Below are 14,219 nucleotides of genomic sequence, written 5' to 3'. Positions count from 1 at the left end.
ATGCTTACAATATAAAAACAGTTAGATCTTCAGTCACTCCTCCCAACCTTGGGATGTGTCCCCCAGGGCTCTGTCCTGGATCCTCTTCTCTTCTCCCTCTATACATACTTCTTCACTTTGTAATCACATCAGCTCCAATGGATTGAATTACCATCTCTATGCAGATGATTCTCAAATTAATTTATCTAGCCCTAATCTCTCTTTTAACATCCATACTCTCATCTCCAACTCCCTATTTGACAATGTCCTATAGACACCTTAAACCCCAAATGTCCAAAACTGAAGACATTTTCACTGGCTTCCTTGCTGACCTCCCTATCTGGGGTTCTCTTCCTGGTTTCCTTCAAGTCTCAGATGAAATCTCACCTACTACAAGGAGTCTGTCCCGATCTCCCTCCACCCTTTAATGCTAGGGCCTTCTCTCTGTTGATAATCTCTAATTTAGGGCAGCTAGGTGGTGCAGTGGATAGAGCACCAGGGCAGGAGTCAGGAGGACCTGAGTTCAAATGTCACCTCACACACTTGACACTCACTAGCTGTGTGACCTTGGGCAAGTCACTTAACCCCAATTGCCTCATCCTGGGTCATCTCCAGTCATCCTGATGAATATCTGGTCACTGGATTCAGATGGCTCTGGAGGAGAAGTGAGGCTGGTGACCTGCACAGCCCTCCCTCCCTCAAAGCAAAGTCAAGTGCAAGTCATGTCATCGTTTCTCTGATGCCATGGTCTTCTTCGGCAATGAAGGACGAACACAATCTCCAATTTATTTTGTATATAAGTTATATGGACATAGTTGTTTGAATCTTGTCTCCCTCATTAGACTGTGAGCTCCCTGAGGACAGAGACTGTATCATTCAGCACAGTGCCTGGCACAAAATGAGCACTCAATAGTTTCACATTGACAGACCAATTCTAAAATGTAGTTCAGCAACTTCTGAAACTTGTGGTACATTCTTGAAGAAGAAAATCTGGCATTATTCTAAAACTGAAATAATTTCAGGGACTTCATTTTTGTGTTTCCTTGAAACACAGAATCATATTAGGGTGGAAAAAAGTTGTGTAGATGAATTATTTCTTATGGCAATGATTTTTTTAAAAGAGGATATTTCCTATCTCACATGGAATCAAACTATCTGGGTTGCATATTCAATGCCACTTTCAAGTTGGTACTCAGTACCCATAATAAGTGGCCTTTCTATCCCTTCTAGAAACCTTGATCCTACTATAATCATTCTGTTCTTTTAGCACCTTTAATATTTCCTTCTCCATGAATCTCTTCTTTCTTTCATCAAATATTTAGCTCTACTACCCACTCGAGTTATCTACAATTCCATCTTTTCTTCCAGTCTTTCATTTTAATAAAAGGCAATACATATTAAACACAAACCCTTCAATGCACAATATGATATTCTTTCTCTTCCCAGAGCAGTACAGATAGACTAAAAATTAGAGTCCATGGGGAACAAAACAGAATGAAATTCCCAATCGTGTTTCCAGGACCCAGGATTCTGTAGGTAATAAATACCCTGTTCCTCCTCACACGTCAAACAGTTCTGTGTTAGAATCTCTCCAATACACTTACCACACATCACTGTGTACTCTCTGTGAAAGTATATTGGTCTCCACTAGATTATAAATTCAGTAAACTTTATGTTAGACCCAAAAGAAGGGCCTGCGTAGAGCAGCCACTAAGTAAACATTTGTTGAAGGGAACTAAAGCTACCCTCCTCCAACAGCTAAGCCTTCTCTAAATAGAAGAATCAGTCAGTGCAAAGAAGTTCTAGGTGTAGGGGAACCAATTCCCTAAAAGAAAGAAGAAACTCTTTTAGAAAAACAAGTTTAGGCTATGTTTTCAAAGTAAACAACAAAGAAATTCTACCAAAAAAATCAGCCCTACGACCTAAATCAGGGAATAATAAAACAAAGAACTAGAGACCAACATTATTAACAAATAGCAATTTAAAATTTTAAAATAAAATCCTGTCAAAATACTACAGCACTTCATCTAGGAAACCATTCCTAATGACAAGCTGCATTCATGTCAGGGATGCAAGCTTGGATAATTCAATATTAGGAAAACAATCAATACAATTAATCATTTTAAAGACATAAAAACCACATGTTATATTAATAGATAAAAAGAAAACACTACCCAAATGTAGCAATAAACTGACCTAGAAATAATAACTATTTGTATAGAAATTTATGTAGAAATATTTATATAAAATTATTTATACAGATTTTATTTTTATTTATATATTTATTCTACTTACATAAAACTCTGAGGCTGGCAAAACCCTTTCCCTTTCTCTAACTCACCTGCATAAGTTGCAGCCGATTGTTGCAAAGACTGGATCTGTCCGCGATTACAACCATATTTCTCAATAATATCCTTCAAGGGAACTTCACTGATTAAATCCAATAGTACAAGGCTGGTGAAAAACCTGTAAAGAGAAACACTATGTGAAAATGTGGAAAAAACACTCACACACTACTAAGGCTCAAATAAGAATAGTTTCCCTTTGTATATCAATTTATGTTTGCAAAGTGCTTTCTTTTATCCCAACGGCATGGAATTCTTTATTAGTTCATTTGACCCTCATAACCACCTTTTTACTGAGGCAGTGTAGATGAGATACTTTATAGGATAGATAAGAAGGGAGGCCTGAGGATCAAAGATGCCCAGATATCTGATTCTTTCAATATTAAAATCTAAGCTACTTAGCAATGTTGTAAATGATGAATTTAAGTTAATCTCTCATATCTAGGACTAATACTAAACAGAGGAATGGTGAAAGAGAAAGACAACATGATCAGATAACGTTTACAAAAGGCTTTAAACTGTCTAATCACTGAAACCAAATCTATATAAGAAATGATTTCCAACTTCAAACTATTAATTACAGAAATATTACAAAGAAATATATAATTTTAAAATTCTCAAAGCCACACAAGAGTATCAGGACAGTTCTCAGAATCTGTTATAAGAAGTCTGTATTTGCACTTGGATTAAAAACTCTGTGTCAAAGCCAAGTAAGATTTTTATCATCTGTAAAGAAGAAGTAAAGAATGACACAAATAACCCACAGTAGCACGTAGCCTAAGCTCATAGTTACAGTTAAATGTGGAATTCATTTTTAGAGTTTCATTTTAACATGGAATACATGATATTTGAGGAATATCAAACTAAAACTCAACCATATTTAAGCTCAAGAGAAGCTAAAATGTCCAGCTTTCCAAGATCAACCCCTTTGAGTAATTTCCCCCTTCTTGTAAAAAAAAGTCATCCCTTCCAGATCTTGCTGAAATGCATAAATCAAATTCAATAGAAATGTATTTCTACCAACAGGGAAGTTCAGAAAGCAGAAATTCAAAGTGATATTTGCTACAGAGAAACCAAAACGCTGACCATTTATCCTTAGGTAAGAGAGTTACGATAATAAGAATACCACTACCTTTTATGGATGGCCATTTGTCGGTGCTGTTTCTCAGTTTTGGCTACAATTCTTCCTTTCACAGAACGGGCCAAGAAACCTTCTTCGATTCCTACTAATTCTGCCACCCTCTTCAAAGAGAGGGGCAATTTCTCCCATAGACAGAAAAAACGATACCAATCAATGGCTGTCCAATCTTCATACAAAGGAGTAACCTATTTGGGAGGAAGATAGGGGTGGAAATGACAATTATGGAGAAAGTAACAAAACTATGTCATTGACAAAGGAGCAGAACCACATTGATCAACTTCATGTTAAAATAAGTTTTGCAAAACTACATTTCTAAACATTTCATATCTCACCTGTTCAGAACATGAACCAAAAACCTAGATGTAAGCAAATATGCTTCCAAGTAGCCAAAATTCATGCCACTAAGTCCAGAAACAAACACCTTCCTCACAAGCACCCCTCAAGCTCTTCCTCAGAACCACTGTGCATTATCTGAAAGAGCAGAGTATAACAGAAACATCACTGTATTTGGAGTCAGGGAACTTAGATTCAGACCACAGCTTTACCTGTGTGGCTGTAGGGAAATCCCTTCAACTATGTAGGCCCAGTGACTTTATCTATAGGGGGCTGGGGAAGCAGAATACATGTTCTCGAAGGTCCCTTCCAATTTTAAATCAATGATGCAATAAATGTTGTCCCTGAGACATCTCAAACTTAACATGTCCAAAACAGATCTCATTACCTATTCCTTCCAAACCCAGGCCTCTTCCAGCCATTCCTAGTTCTGTTAAAGACAGTACTATTGCTAGGTCACATGAGCAACAAGATGGGTGGACTATACATTTTTCTCTGATCCCCACAACCTCTCAAACCTCTCCAAACAGAAACTAGGTGCCAAAGATAAAGCAACTTTAGCAGTTTCCAAGAGGTAGGACACAAAGAATCCAAAAGAAAATGAGAAAACAAAAAACAAAAATAAAACAAGAAAAAAAGCCGTCAGGAACTCACTGACCATTAGCTCACTCCACACCCCTCCCATCTCCTGTGTTGCCAGAAGTGAGGCTATACTTGTATATACTTGACTTATGTCAAAATCCATCCCTACACCATGGTTCCTCTTTCCTCCTTCCAGTGCCATGGACAACCTGGCTCCAAGTCAGGGAAGCTTTTTCAGGCCTCTACAGCAAGTTCCTCCCTACCCCTTCAGAAGCAAAAGTCTGCTGGGAGCTGCAATTTGGAAGTACCAATGCTGCAAAGCTCTGAACTGCTGCTAGCTCTGAATGCCAATACCAGGAAAAACAGGCTCTAATGTACTGGTGCCAGAAGGCTTTGAATTGCCAGTAAGCAACAGAGGGATTAGGACAGGTCAGCAAGACATGACACTATGCTGCTATGCAGCACTCCACCCAAAAGACTGCTGGGGCAGAGACCTGGGCTGATGAACCACAAATTGTAAAGTCTGGGAAAAGGTTCAGACACTTTGAAATGTAACCTCCAAAGAAACCACAATCAGAGACGAGGGAGTCAGAAGTAAGTGATAAGGAAAATAAGAGGGGAAGGGGCAGGGAGAAGTCTCAAAGATTCCAGAAAGAAGTAAGATCAAATACCTTGAACATAAACAGATAACAGGAAAAATAGTAACAACAGAAGAATTACAGCATGGGTATGGTCAGGTCAACAAAACTGTGACTGCTACAATGCATTCCATAACTTCTCATCTCTGCAAAACTACCTGTGTTGATAAAGCGCATAAGCAAATATTCTCGGTTTAGGAGTCTTGTAACTGCAAGTATCAGCCTCCATTTGTGAATGTAAATGAAATGCTACTGCTTCCTAGCAAATATATGTAAATATAGGCAAGACAGGCAGGCTACAAACACTTATTAAGTATTTACTATGTGCCATATATCTTACTATGATAAGAGTTGGAAATAGAAATATAAGCAAAAATAAAAGTCAGCACCTGACCCTAATGAGTTTACATTCTAATGGGAGAAAACAAAGCATAAAAGGGAGCTAAAAAATTGGACGCTTTTTCTCTTCAGCACCAGAATCTTTGTGAAGTTCCCTCAACTGCCACCTCTATCTAGGTCAATAACTCACATGGAGAAATTCAGAAACCCTTCTGAGCAAAGACTCCACTGAGCAACAAGCCTCAAGGCTGTTTCTTTAAGCAATGGGGAAAAATAGAAAGGAAAGACTAAAACAGAGGATACTTTGTCAAAAAAGAAGAAAAAAAGGGAAAGAATCAAAGCATAAAAATGTTCTTCATGACACCCCTGGATCATGTGATTGTAATTAGGTGACTTTAGCCCCTAAAGAGATCTCCTCATAACGTAAGCACCCGGAACATCAGAGAAATAGACATGGCCTGTTGGCTTCAACATTCTCTCCTAATGAAAGGGCTTTTCAAGTGGAACATAAGTTATGAAAGCTGTAGAAGACACAGGAGCACAATTATCAGAATCAAATGAAAAGATGGTGTCATCTTTGGCACAGGAAAGTTTCTAAACTTTAAGAAGTTTCTAACAAATGCTTCTTTAATGTTGATCAACATGTAGGACTGGTAGTAGTAGGTCAGTTAACAAACAAAGCGAATGAAACCTCCATCCTCATACCTGACTATGGCTACAGTATTCCACCAAAGCACCTCACAGAGGAACCCCATATGCAAATGCTTCCACACTCTACTGTCAGACATTCAGGTTGCACATTCATGTTAGGTCTTAGCATGTAAATGAAGGAACATAACTCTAGGTAACTGAGCTATTGGGTGTTTCACACAGGCAAAATGTAGCATTTTGCTATGTGTACTATATAAGGGAATATATCACTGGCAAAACTAGACAGGAGAAAAAGACAGAAACTACAGACAAAAAAAAACCATAACACTAGTGATGCTATTTTTAAAAGTGCAAAAATGACAAAGTCAAGGACAAAGCTTTTGAATTAGAGTTCAGCAGGATTCTATGTGTAACCAAAGGTAAATATGCCAAGAAGTCTTTAAAAGAGGATGATAAATCTGATGACAATAATATGTGACAATGAGTGCTATGATATTTTTTAATGTTTAACGTGAAGAATGTAGAGATATTACGTTAGTCCAGTGACAAATTATCAATTTATTTTAAAAATCTTATATCCACTAAAAAACCAATTAGCTCACTTTCTCATTCCCCATATCTACAGATCCAAAAACACTCTTTTATTCAAGCTTCCCCTCCTCCCCTCAACTGAGGCTACTGCCTTGTATTTTACTAAAAAAAAAAAAATCGAAACCGTTTGCCAAGATTTTCCTCTTCTCCCATACTTTACACCTAAATACCCCTTAACATCATGCCCAATGTCCTTTTCCTTTATTGCAATGTCTGATGAAGAAATGACTCTTCTCTGTGTCCCTTGTGTCCTTGAGCCCATTCTGTCCCATATCATCCAGGAGTTCACCTCCAAAATTATCTTTAATCTCTTCTTCTGGTTCCTTCTCTGCTACTTACAAACAAACATCCCCAGTTCTCCCACATCCTTTAGAAAAAAAATCTTCACTTAACCATACATTTAACTCTTAAATTACTGCCCTACATCTATCCACTCACACCTAAACTCTTTAAAAAAATGCGTACACTCATTGGTTCCCTTTTTCCTCTCACTTACCCCTTGCAATGCATTCAGAGATCTGCTAGGACTCGGTATCCAGCTTTAGGCTCTTTCCTGAGCTCTAGTGCTGTGGCACCAACTATCCAGTAAGCATTTCCACCTAGAAGTCCCACATGTATCTCAACCTCAAAAGATCTAGAACAAAACTCGTTTTCTTCTCTCCCCTCTAACCATGCCTCCTCCAAAAATCTCTTTTATTGACAGATCCACTATCTTCCCAGTCATGAGGATTCAAAACCTAGTAGTTATCTATGACTTGTCCGTATTACTCTAAATTATTCCATTAACTGCTAAATTTTGTTTATTATATCACATCTCTTGCCTCCATACCCTCCTCCCTAGTCACATGGTTAGTATTTTATTTCAGTCCCTCTTATTTCTCACTCGGATTGCTTCAATAGCGTAACTGATTTCCCTGTATCTAGTCTCTCCCTTTTCCCAATCCATCTTCCACACAACTACCAAATAGATATTCCTAAGGCATGGATCTAAGCATTTCACTCTCCTGTTCAGAAAGATCTAGTGGCCCCATATGTCTCTGGTGTCAAATATATTGGCATTTAAAGTCCTTCACAATCTGCCTCTGGACTACCTTTCCAGGCTATTACATGTTACACTCTGCCCCCATTCGCTGTCAATATATTCCAGACAAAGTGACCTACTTACTGACTCAGCCACAAGTCCTTCTCCTGCCCCTCTCTTTGCATAAGCTGTGGAATGCACTCACTCCTCTCAGAATCATTGACTTCCTTCCAAGCTCAACTCCAGTGCCACCTTCTAGGTGAAGTCTTTCCTAATCCCCAGGTTGTTAATGCTCTCCCCTCCGCTTCTAAAATTATTTTTATTTATATATGTGCATGTTGTTTCACCCTAATGGAATGTAAGCTCCTTGAGGACAGTGACTGTTTCATCTCTTTTTTACATGTCCAGGTCCTAGCACTGTGCTTGAAATGAAGTATGTATTTAATAAATGCTTAATGAATGAATGGTGGCAGCTAGGTGGTGCAGTGGATAAAGCACTAGTGCAGAAGTCAGAAGGACCTGAGTTCAAATTTCACCTTAGACACTTGACACTCACTAGCTGTGTGACCTTGGGCAAGTCACTTAACCCCAATTGCCTCATCCTGGGTCGTCTCCAGTCATCCTGATGAATATCTGGTGCCTGTATTGTGCAATTTATAGGAAACAACCATTCGTTATGTACTATACAAGAGTGAGATGGTATGTGCATAAAAATAAATCCTTGGTAGATTTCTAAATAATGACATTTTGAAGGATAAATATACCTCCAAGTATTTATAACATGTGCAATTAGAATGGTATTTTACTACAATGCTTTTATAAAGCATCTGTGTTTGTGATCTGCTATGGTGGTTTTTGATAACCTGTACCATGCATCTGTGTGGATGGTATTACCCACACTGACTATGTTCTCTAGCAGATGAAAAGTGAATGGTGACTCATTCTTGAATCAGTGGTCTTTGCACAGCTGCACTATTTTATTAGAAGATGTAAACCAATACCAAATTAGAAGAATAAAAGACAAAGCATACAATCCATGCAACTCTAACCTGACCCACTTAATACATTACTGATGATGAAAAATGGGAAATGCTTAAAAGAAACAAAATGACCATTTCCTAAGGACTGATCTAAATCAATCATTACCATAAGAGAATCAAAGACAGCTGAGAAATCACAGTTTGGACTACAAATTTATCTGTAAATCTTACAGAGGACAATAACAGAAGACTGACTAGGGCTGTCTTATAAAACAGCAATAAATGGTAGCTGAAAAAACAAGTTTAGAGCAGCTTAGCAAGAGATCCAGATCCTGAAAATGTTCTCAATGAAGACAATAGTCAAAAAATGAGGAGAAAAAATCTGTCAGTTTCTGTAACAAATTTTTCTCTATCAATGACAATGAAGTCACTACATTCAGACTGTAACATCATGAACTGCCAGGTCCTGCAAGTAGAGATGGAAAGAACTCATAGAAAACCAAAAAAAAAAAAAAAAAAAAAGCACAACTAGACCAGATCAAGTAAACAGAGAGGAGGTCAGGTTGGAAGTGACACAGTTCTAAGGATATTAAGACATCAATTTTCAAGCTAACTAAAAGAGAAGATACCAAATGGGGAAAAAAAATCATGGGTCATAAAATATTACCCCCCAAAAAGGAATGTTGAAAATATCAATAATAGTGGCTATTTGCTCATCTCCATAAAATCTTTATGAGAATAAGCTATATATATATATATATATATATATATATATATATATATATATATATATATATATATATATATATATATATATACACAGAGAGAGAGAGAGAGAGAGAGATCCTTGATAAAAACATGAGAAGGGTGTTTTACAAAAAACATCCTAATAGACCACAACTTTATAGTTTCAAAATTGAAGGTGCAAAGATTATAAAGATCCCACTATAATTATGATTTATTGACTATAAAAAGGCATTGATTCTGCTCAGACAAATATTGCTTTAAAGGCTCTCCTTCAACAAAACGTATTAAAGACATAGAAGAAATATTTTAAAACTGCATAAATATTCTTTGAAAGATCTTGAGACATTAATTTTATTTATATTAATAACTAATTATGAGTTGTGATTTGCCATCTTCCTTCCTATTCTGTAAAGGCCCAACTCCTGCTAAGGTCATTCTGTCTCTGAAGGGCATAGATGATTGATGAAATTGCTCCCAGCCCTCAAGGAACATGCTTCTCATGTTCATCACCCACATAGGAGATCTAATTTCTCTTTAGAGCATAAACCTATCAATCAACTCAATCTAGTCAAGCCCTTACCCTGAGGGAAGGAAACTCTATCCTTGATTCCTTCATTTGAGTTTAGAGTAACCCAGCTCATGAAGGAGAAAACCAGATAGAGAGGTGCGGATGGAAATGGCTTCCCCTTGTCCAGATGCTTTGAAGCTGCTCAGTCTCATGATCGAGCCAAATTCTCAGCAGGAGGAGCTGAAGACTTTTAGTCCACCACCTCTTATAAATGTCCACCAATCAGGACGGATTTTTCACTCTCCTGGGGACTCCCTTTCAGAAGAGGTTTCTGGTGTTTCAGGGTCTCCCTTGGTATCTTTGGTTACCAGGAAAAAACAATGATCATCAATTTACTGATTGCTGACTAGTCTAATTAATAAATTGATTATTAATTACCCAAAACTCTCTCTCCAGGGTTTTTCATTCATCTCAATCAAAAGAGACAGCCTTGTTCAGTGACCCTTTGTTCATTACTAGCAAGTAAGGCCAAAAGCAGAGAGATGTGTGCTTGCCAAAAGTGTTGGTATTATCATGATAGCCTTTGGATGACGAAGTCCTACAAATGCCCCCATGTGTGGAAGTAACCAAACTGAATATATCATGACCAGGAACAAATACAGAGTCTCTAAAATGAGACCCATAATCACTCAAATTTGTTCAGTCTCACTATTCATGCAGAAAAACCAAGTCAACGAATAGTGCCTATTATCCAGTTGTTCAGACTATGATGTATGTTTGTGAGATACAACTCATAAAACTTGTTCATCAGTATGGTACTTACTCAAACACCGAAGATGGAAAACGTATTAGGCTCAGATTTGAAAAAGAAAATGAGATGATGATAAAAATACTTATATGCTGTTCTAAGGTTTACAAGTTACTTTACATATATTATCTCATTTGATCCTCAGAACAACTCTGTATGGTTGATGCTATTATCTCTGTCTTACAGATGAGTAAAGGGAAGCTGGCAGTGTTTAAATGACTTGCCCAGGACCACAAAGGTAAGATCTGAACTCAGGTCTTTCTTACTCCAATTCCAGCACTCTATATCTACTAAGCAACTTAGCTGATTTTTTTTATTCTCTCTATCTACTGGTTCCTTCCCTGCTAACTAAAAACACACCCCAGTCCATTTTCCTGTTCTCATCCTTAAGAAACCCTCACTTCATTTTACTGTCCCCTAGGGATAGTCTATATTTCTCCTCCCCTTCACAAGACTTTTCTATTAACTTGGTAGTGAAAGGGAGGAGAAATGTATCTATAGGACATTTCAAAAAAAAATCTTGGCAACATCTAAAACTCATCATGTCCAAAAGAAAATGCATTGTTTCTCTGCTAAAGCTGCTCCTTTACAAAACTCACCTATTTCTCTTCAGCACATCACCACCCTTCTAGTCATCCAAGTTAACAACTTCTATCACATCCTGAACTTTTCACTCTCACCCCAAGTAAGTTGTCAAATCCTATTATCTCTACCTCTGTAATATCTCTTCTATCATTCCCTGATCTCTGCTCACACAGCTACTACCCTAGTTCAAGTCTTCATCACCTCACCAGGTCTCTTCCAATAGCTTCCAGTTGGTTTCTCTGCCTAAATCTCTCCTCTCTTAAATGTATCCACCACATAACTGATGGGTGATATTTTTCTGAAGCATAAGTCTGAGTATGTCACTTTCATACTCAAAAACCAACAATGGCTCCCGATAGCATTCAGGATTAACTTTAAAGTCCTTCACAAGCTACCTTTCTAATATTATACATCTTTCCCCCTTCCATGTTCTGTTCTTTAGCCAGATACATACATACGTACACACACACACACACACACACACACAATCTGTCCCCCCTGATATAAAGTCCTGGAAGGCAGTGGCTATTTCATTTCTTTCTTTGCAATCCCAGTGACTAACACAATGCCTGGAATACAGTTAATAAAGTTATTATGGTTAACTGAATAGGCTAGATTTCCTTTGGAAAACTGAACAGTGCTTTTTAATAACCCCAGTCTTCTCCCTGAAACAAGTTTTAACATCAGTGTTCTCACCAAGGATTCTTACTGTATCACTTCAAGCCAGAGAATACCACATTTTCCAGACAATTAAAAATGTCACCTCCATAATAATGGAAACATATAATAGACACTAGTAGGCTACAGAATATCACCAAAAACTTGCTTAGAAAAAAAAACAGCACATAGTATATCATTTATGGACCTAGCAAGAAAAGAAAGATGAATTGTGTAATGAAAAAGCAAAGGAAAATTAACAGCCAGCATGCTCCGCTGGCATCCACCCACTGTCAAGATAGTTTAGAGAAAGGCCTCCAGGACTTTGGGGACAACAAGAGCACTGGAAAAATAAACCTGAATGAGTTGGGATCTCTACCCTGAAGGACATACCCACACTGATGAGATCACACATCCATCTTTGTGACAAAGTATATCTAATTATGATTTGACAAGCAAACAGTTTAACCATAGCTCATAGCTTTTTAATGGCTTTTATCAAAACTGCAGAGATACTGCTCTGATTGATACTAGCTACAACAGCTCAATGGGATACTGTCTATTCAAGTTGGTATCAGTAGTGAAGTAATTGCTAAAGAATAGAAAAAAAGGTTTTATCTAGTCTTCAAAGACAGACATCTCCACTCGTGTTTTAGAAAAAATAAATGAATTCAGAAATAACTACCCAAAGGACTTTAAATGTTCTCATTGAAGTTATCATTGAACTTGGAAGCTACACTTCTATCAGGCAAAAATGAGAAATTTAATGGCAATCTAACTGGCAACAAGCCAATAGAAACAAACCCCTATCCGATGCCAAAACTGGTATCTCAGAAAAAAAGATCTGAAAAGTATCAATGACCTCAGAGCAAATTACACCACGTGATCTGGGCAAATCTGGCTCTTAATTGACTATAATGCTGAAAATGCAATTCCAATTATTCATTCTTCTAAATTCTAAATTCCTTGAAAGTACATTATTCTTTCATTTCCAATGTGCCAATGTGTCCAATTTTAGTCTGTGAAATGAATTAATTCATTAAATATTTATTGAACAAAATTATTTAGTGGATGTAAGAAAAGCACTATATACCTCAGATGTTTGTTTAAAAAAAACAAAGAACCCTGTGGGAGTTATTTTGGAGAGAATAAAGTACAGATAATACTGTAATGATAAAGGTGAGTAAATTTTCCCCAAAAGGAAACATGAATGACATTTTCTATTTTGGAAAGGAGGAACAAGGAAAGCGAAGAATCTTACCTTGAGATATCTTATAAGAAGATGGAAATGTTTTATTTTCACAAGGAAACATCCCCATCTTGTGGGCTTTCAGGAGACTATCACAAAAGGCTACTTAAGGAACTGCAAACATAAATGTTAACCCTCAATTTACAAATAAGCCATACATATGAACAAGTAGAAGAAAAATAATGCCCATGGCGGAGACAGAACCATCCTGATGGATCAGGGCCTGCAAGATAGAGCCCAGATAATTCATATATTTTAGTGACAAAATGAAAAAGATCTGTAAAATAATGAAGTTGTTGTGGGGATGTAACCAACATTTCAACATGTACCTCCCAAAACTTCAGTACTATTTCCATATTAATATTGCATTCATGAAAAACACTATTACAAGTCTCAGCCTATGCATGTCAATAGTACTCCGATTCCCTCAGGAAATACTCTTTTTAAAAAATGAACTAAAAACAAAACTCTCCAATACATTTCTAGACACCTGTGAAGAACTAGTTAAATTTTATTGTGTTCTTATTATATTTAAGAATAAATTTTTATAGCAGAATTCTCTTTCCCATACATCACTGCATTCACCTGCCTTCTTCCCATAACCCAAGACCCCAGCACACAACATTTACAACGGCAAGAAGTCATTACTGTTTATAGATTTCCTCTCTGGAGGAAATTCACTTTGAACAAAACATAAAACGAAAGCATGGCTCTCTTAGACTTCTCCACACTATTTTATTATAATGTACACTCTGGTAATAGACTTCAACACAACAGTGTTTGAATACAATATTGTTACTTGGCGTGATTCAAATTTTCTGAAATAAGACTGAATATAAATCAGAAATTCCGTGGTATCATAAAAACCGAGGTACTACGTATTCTTGAATGCATTCAAGCAATACAGCAAAATGCCATTATGAAAACAGGATTTATATTATAAAACTATTTCCATGACCCAGTACAGGGCCCAAAGGAGCACTATGTTAATCTGTTACAGCAAATTTTCTCAAATTAACAATCACATATAAAGCTTTCTTTAATCCTAATGTAATCTCTTTCTCA

General features: G+C 37.1%; 1 protein-coding gene across 1 annotated transcript in view; it reads right to left on the bottom strand.

Moving 5' to 3' along the window:
• POLQ (DNA polymerase theta) overlaps nt 1–14,219 on the bottom strand; it is a 107,191-nt gene that overhangs the window by 55,218 nt on the left and 37,754 nt on the right. The window contains exons 13-14 of the mRNA XM_072613873.1: nt 3,457–3,650; nt 2,321–2,445 (exon numbers count right to left, since the gene is read on the bottom strand). Of these exons, the coding sequence (XP_072469974.1) occupies nt 2,321–2,445; nt 3,457–3,650 (319 nt within the window). The remainder of the gene's footprint in view (nt 1–2,320; nt 2,446–3,456; nt 3,651–14,219) is intronic.

Source organism: Notamacropus eugenii, chromosome 5, assembly GCF_028372415.1.
Source record: "Notamacropus eugenii isolate mMacEug1 chromosome 5, mMacEug1.pri_v2, whole genome shotgun sequence".
Lineage (NCBI taxonomy): Eukaryota > Metazoa > Chordata > Mammalia > Diprotodontia > Macropodidae > Notamacropus > Notamacropus eugenii.
The sequence above is the reverse complement of the archived record's forward strand: the minus strand, read 5'-3'. Positions and strand labels throughout refer to the sequence as shown.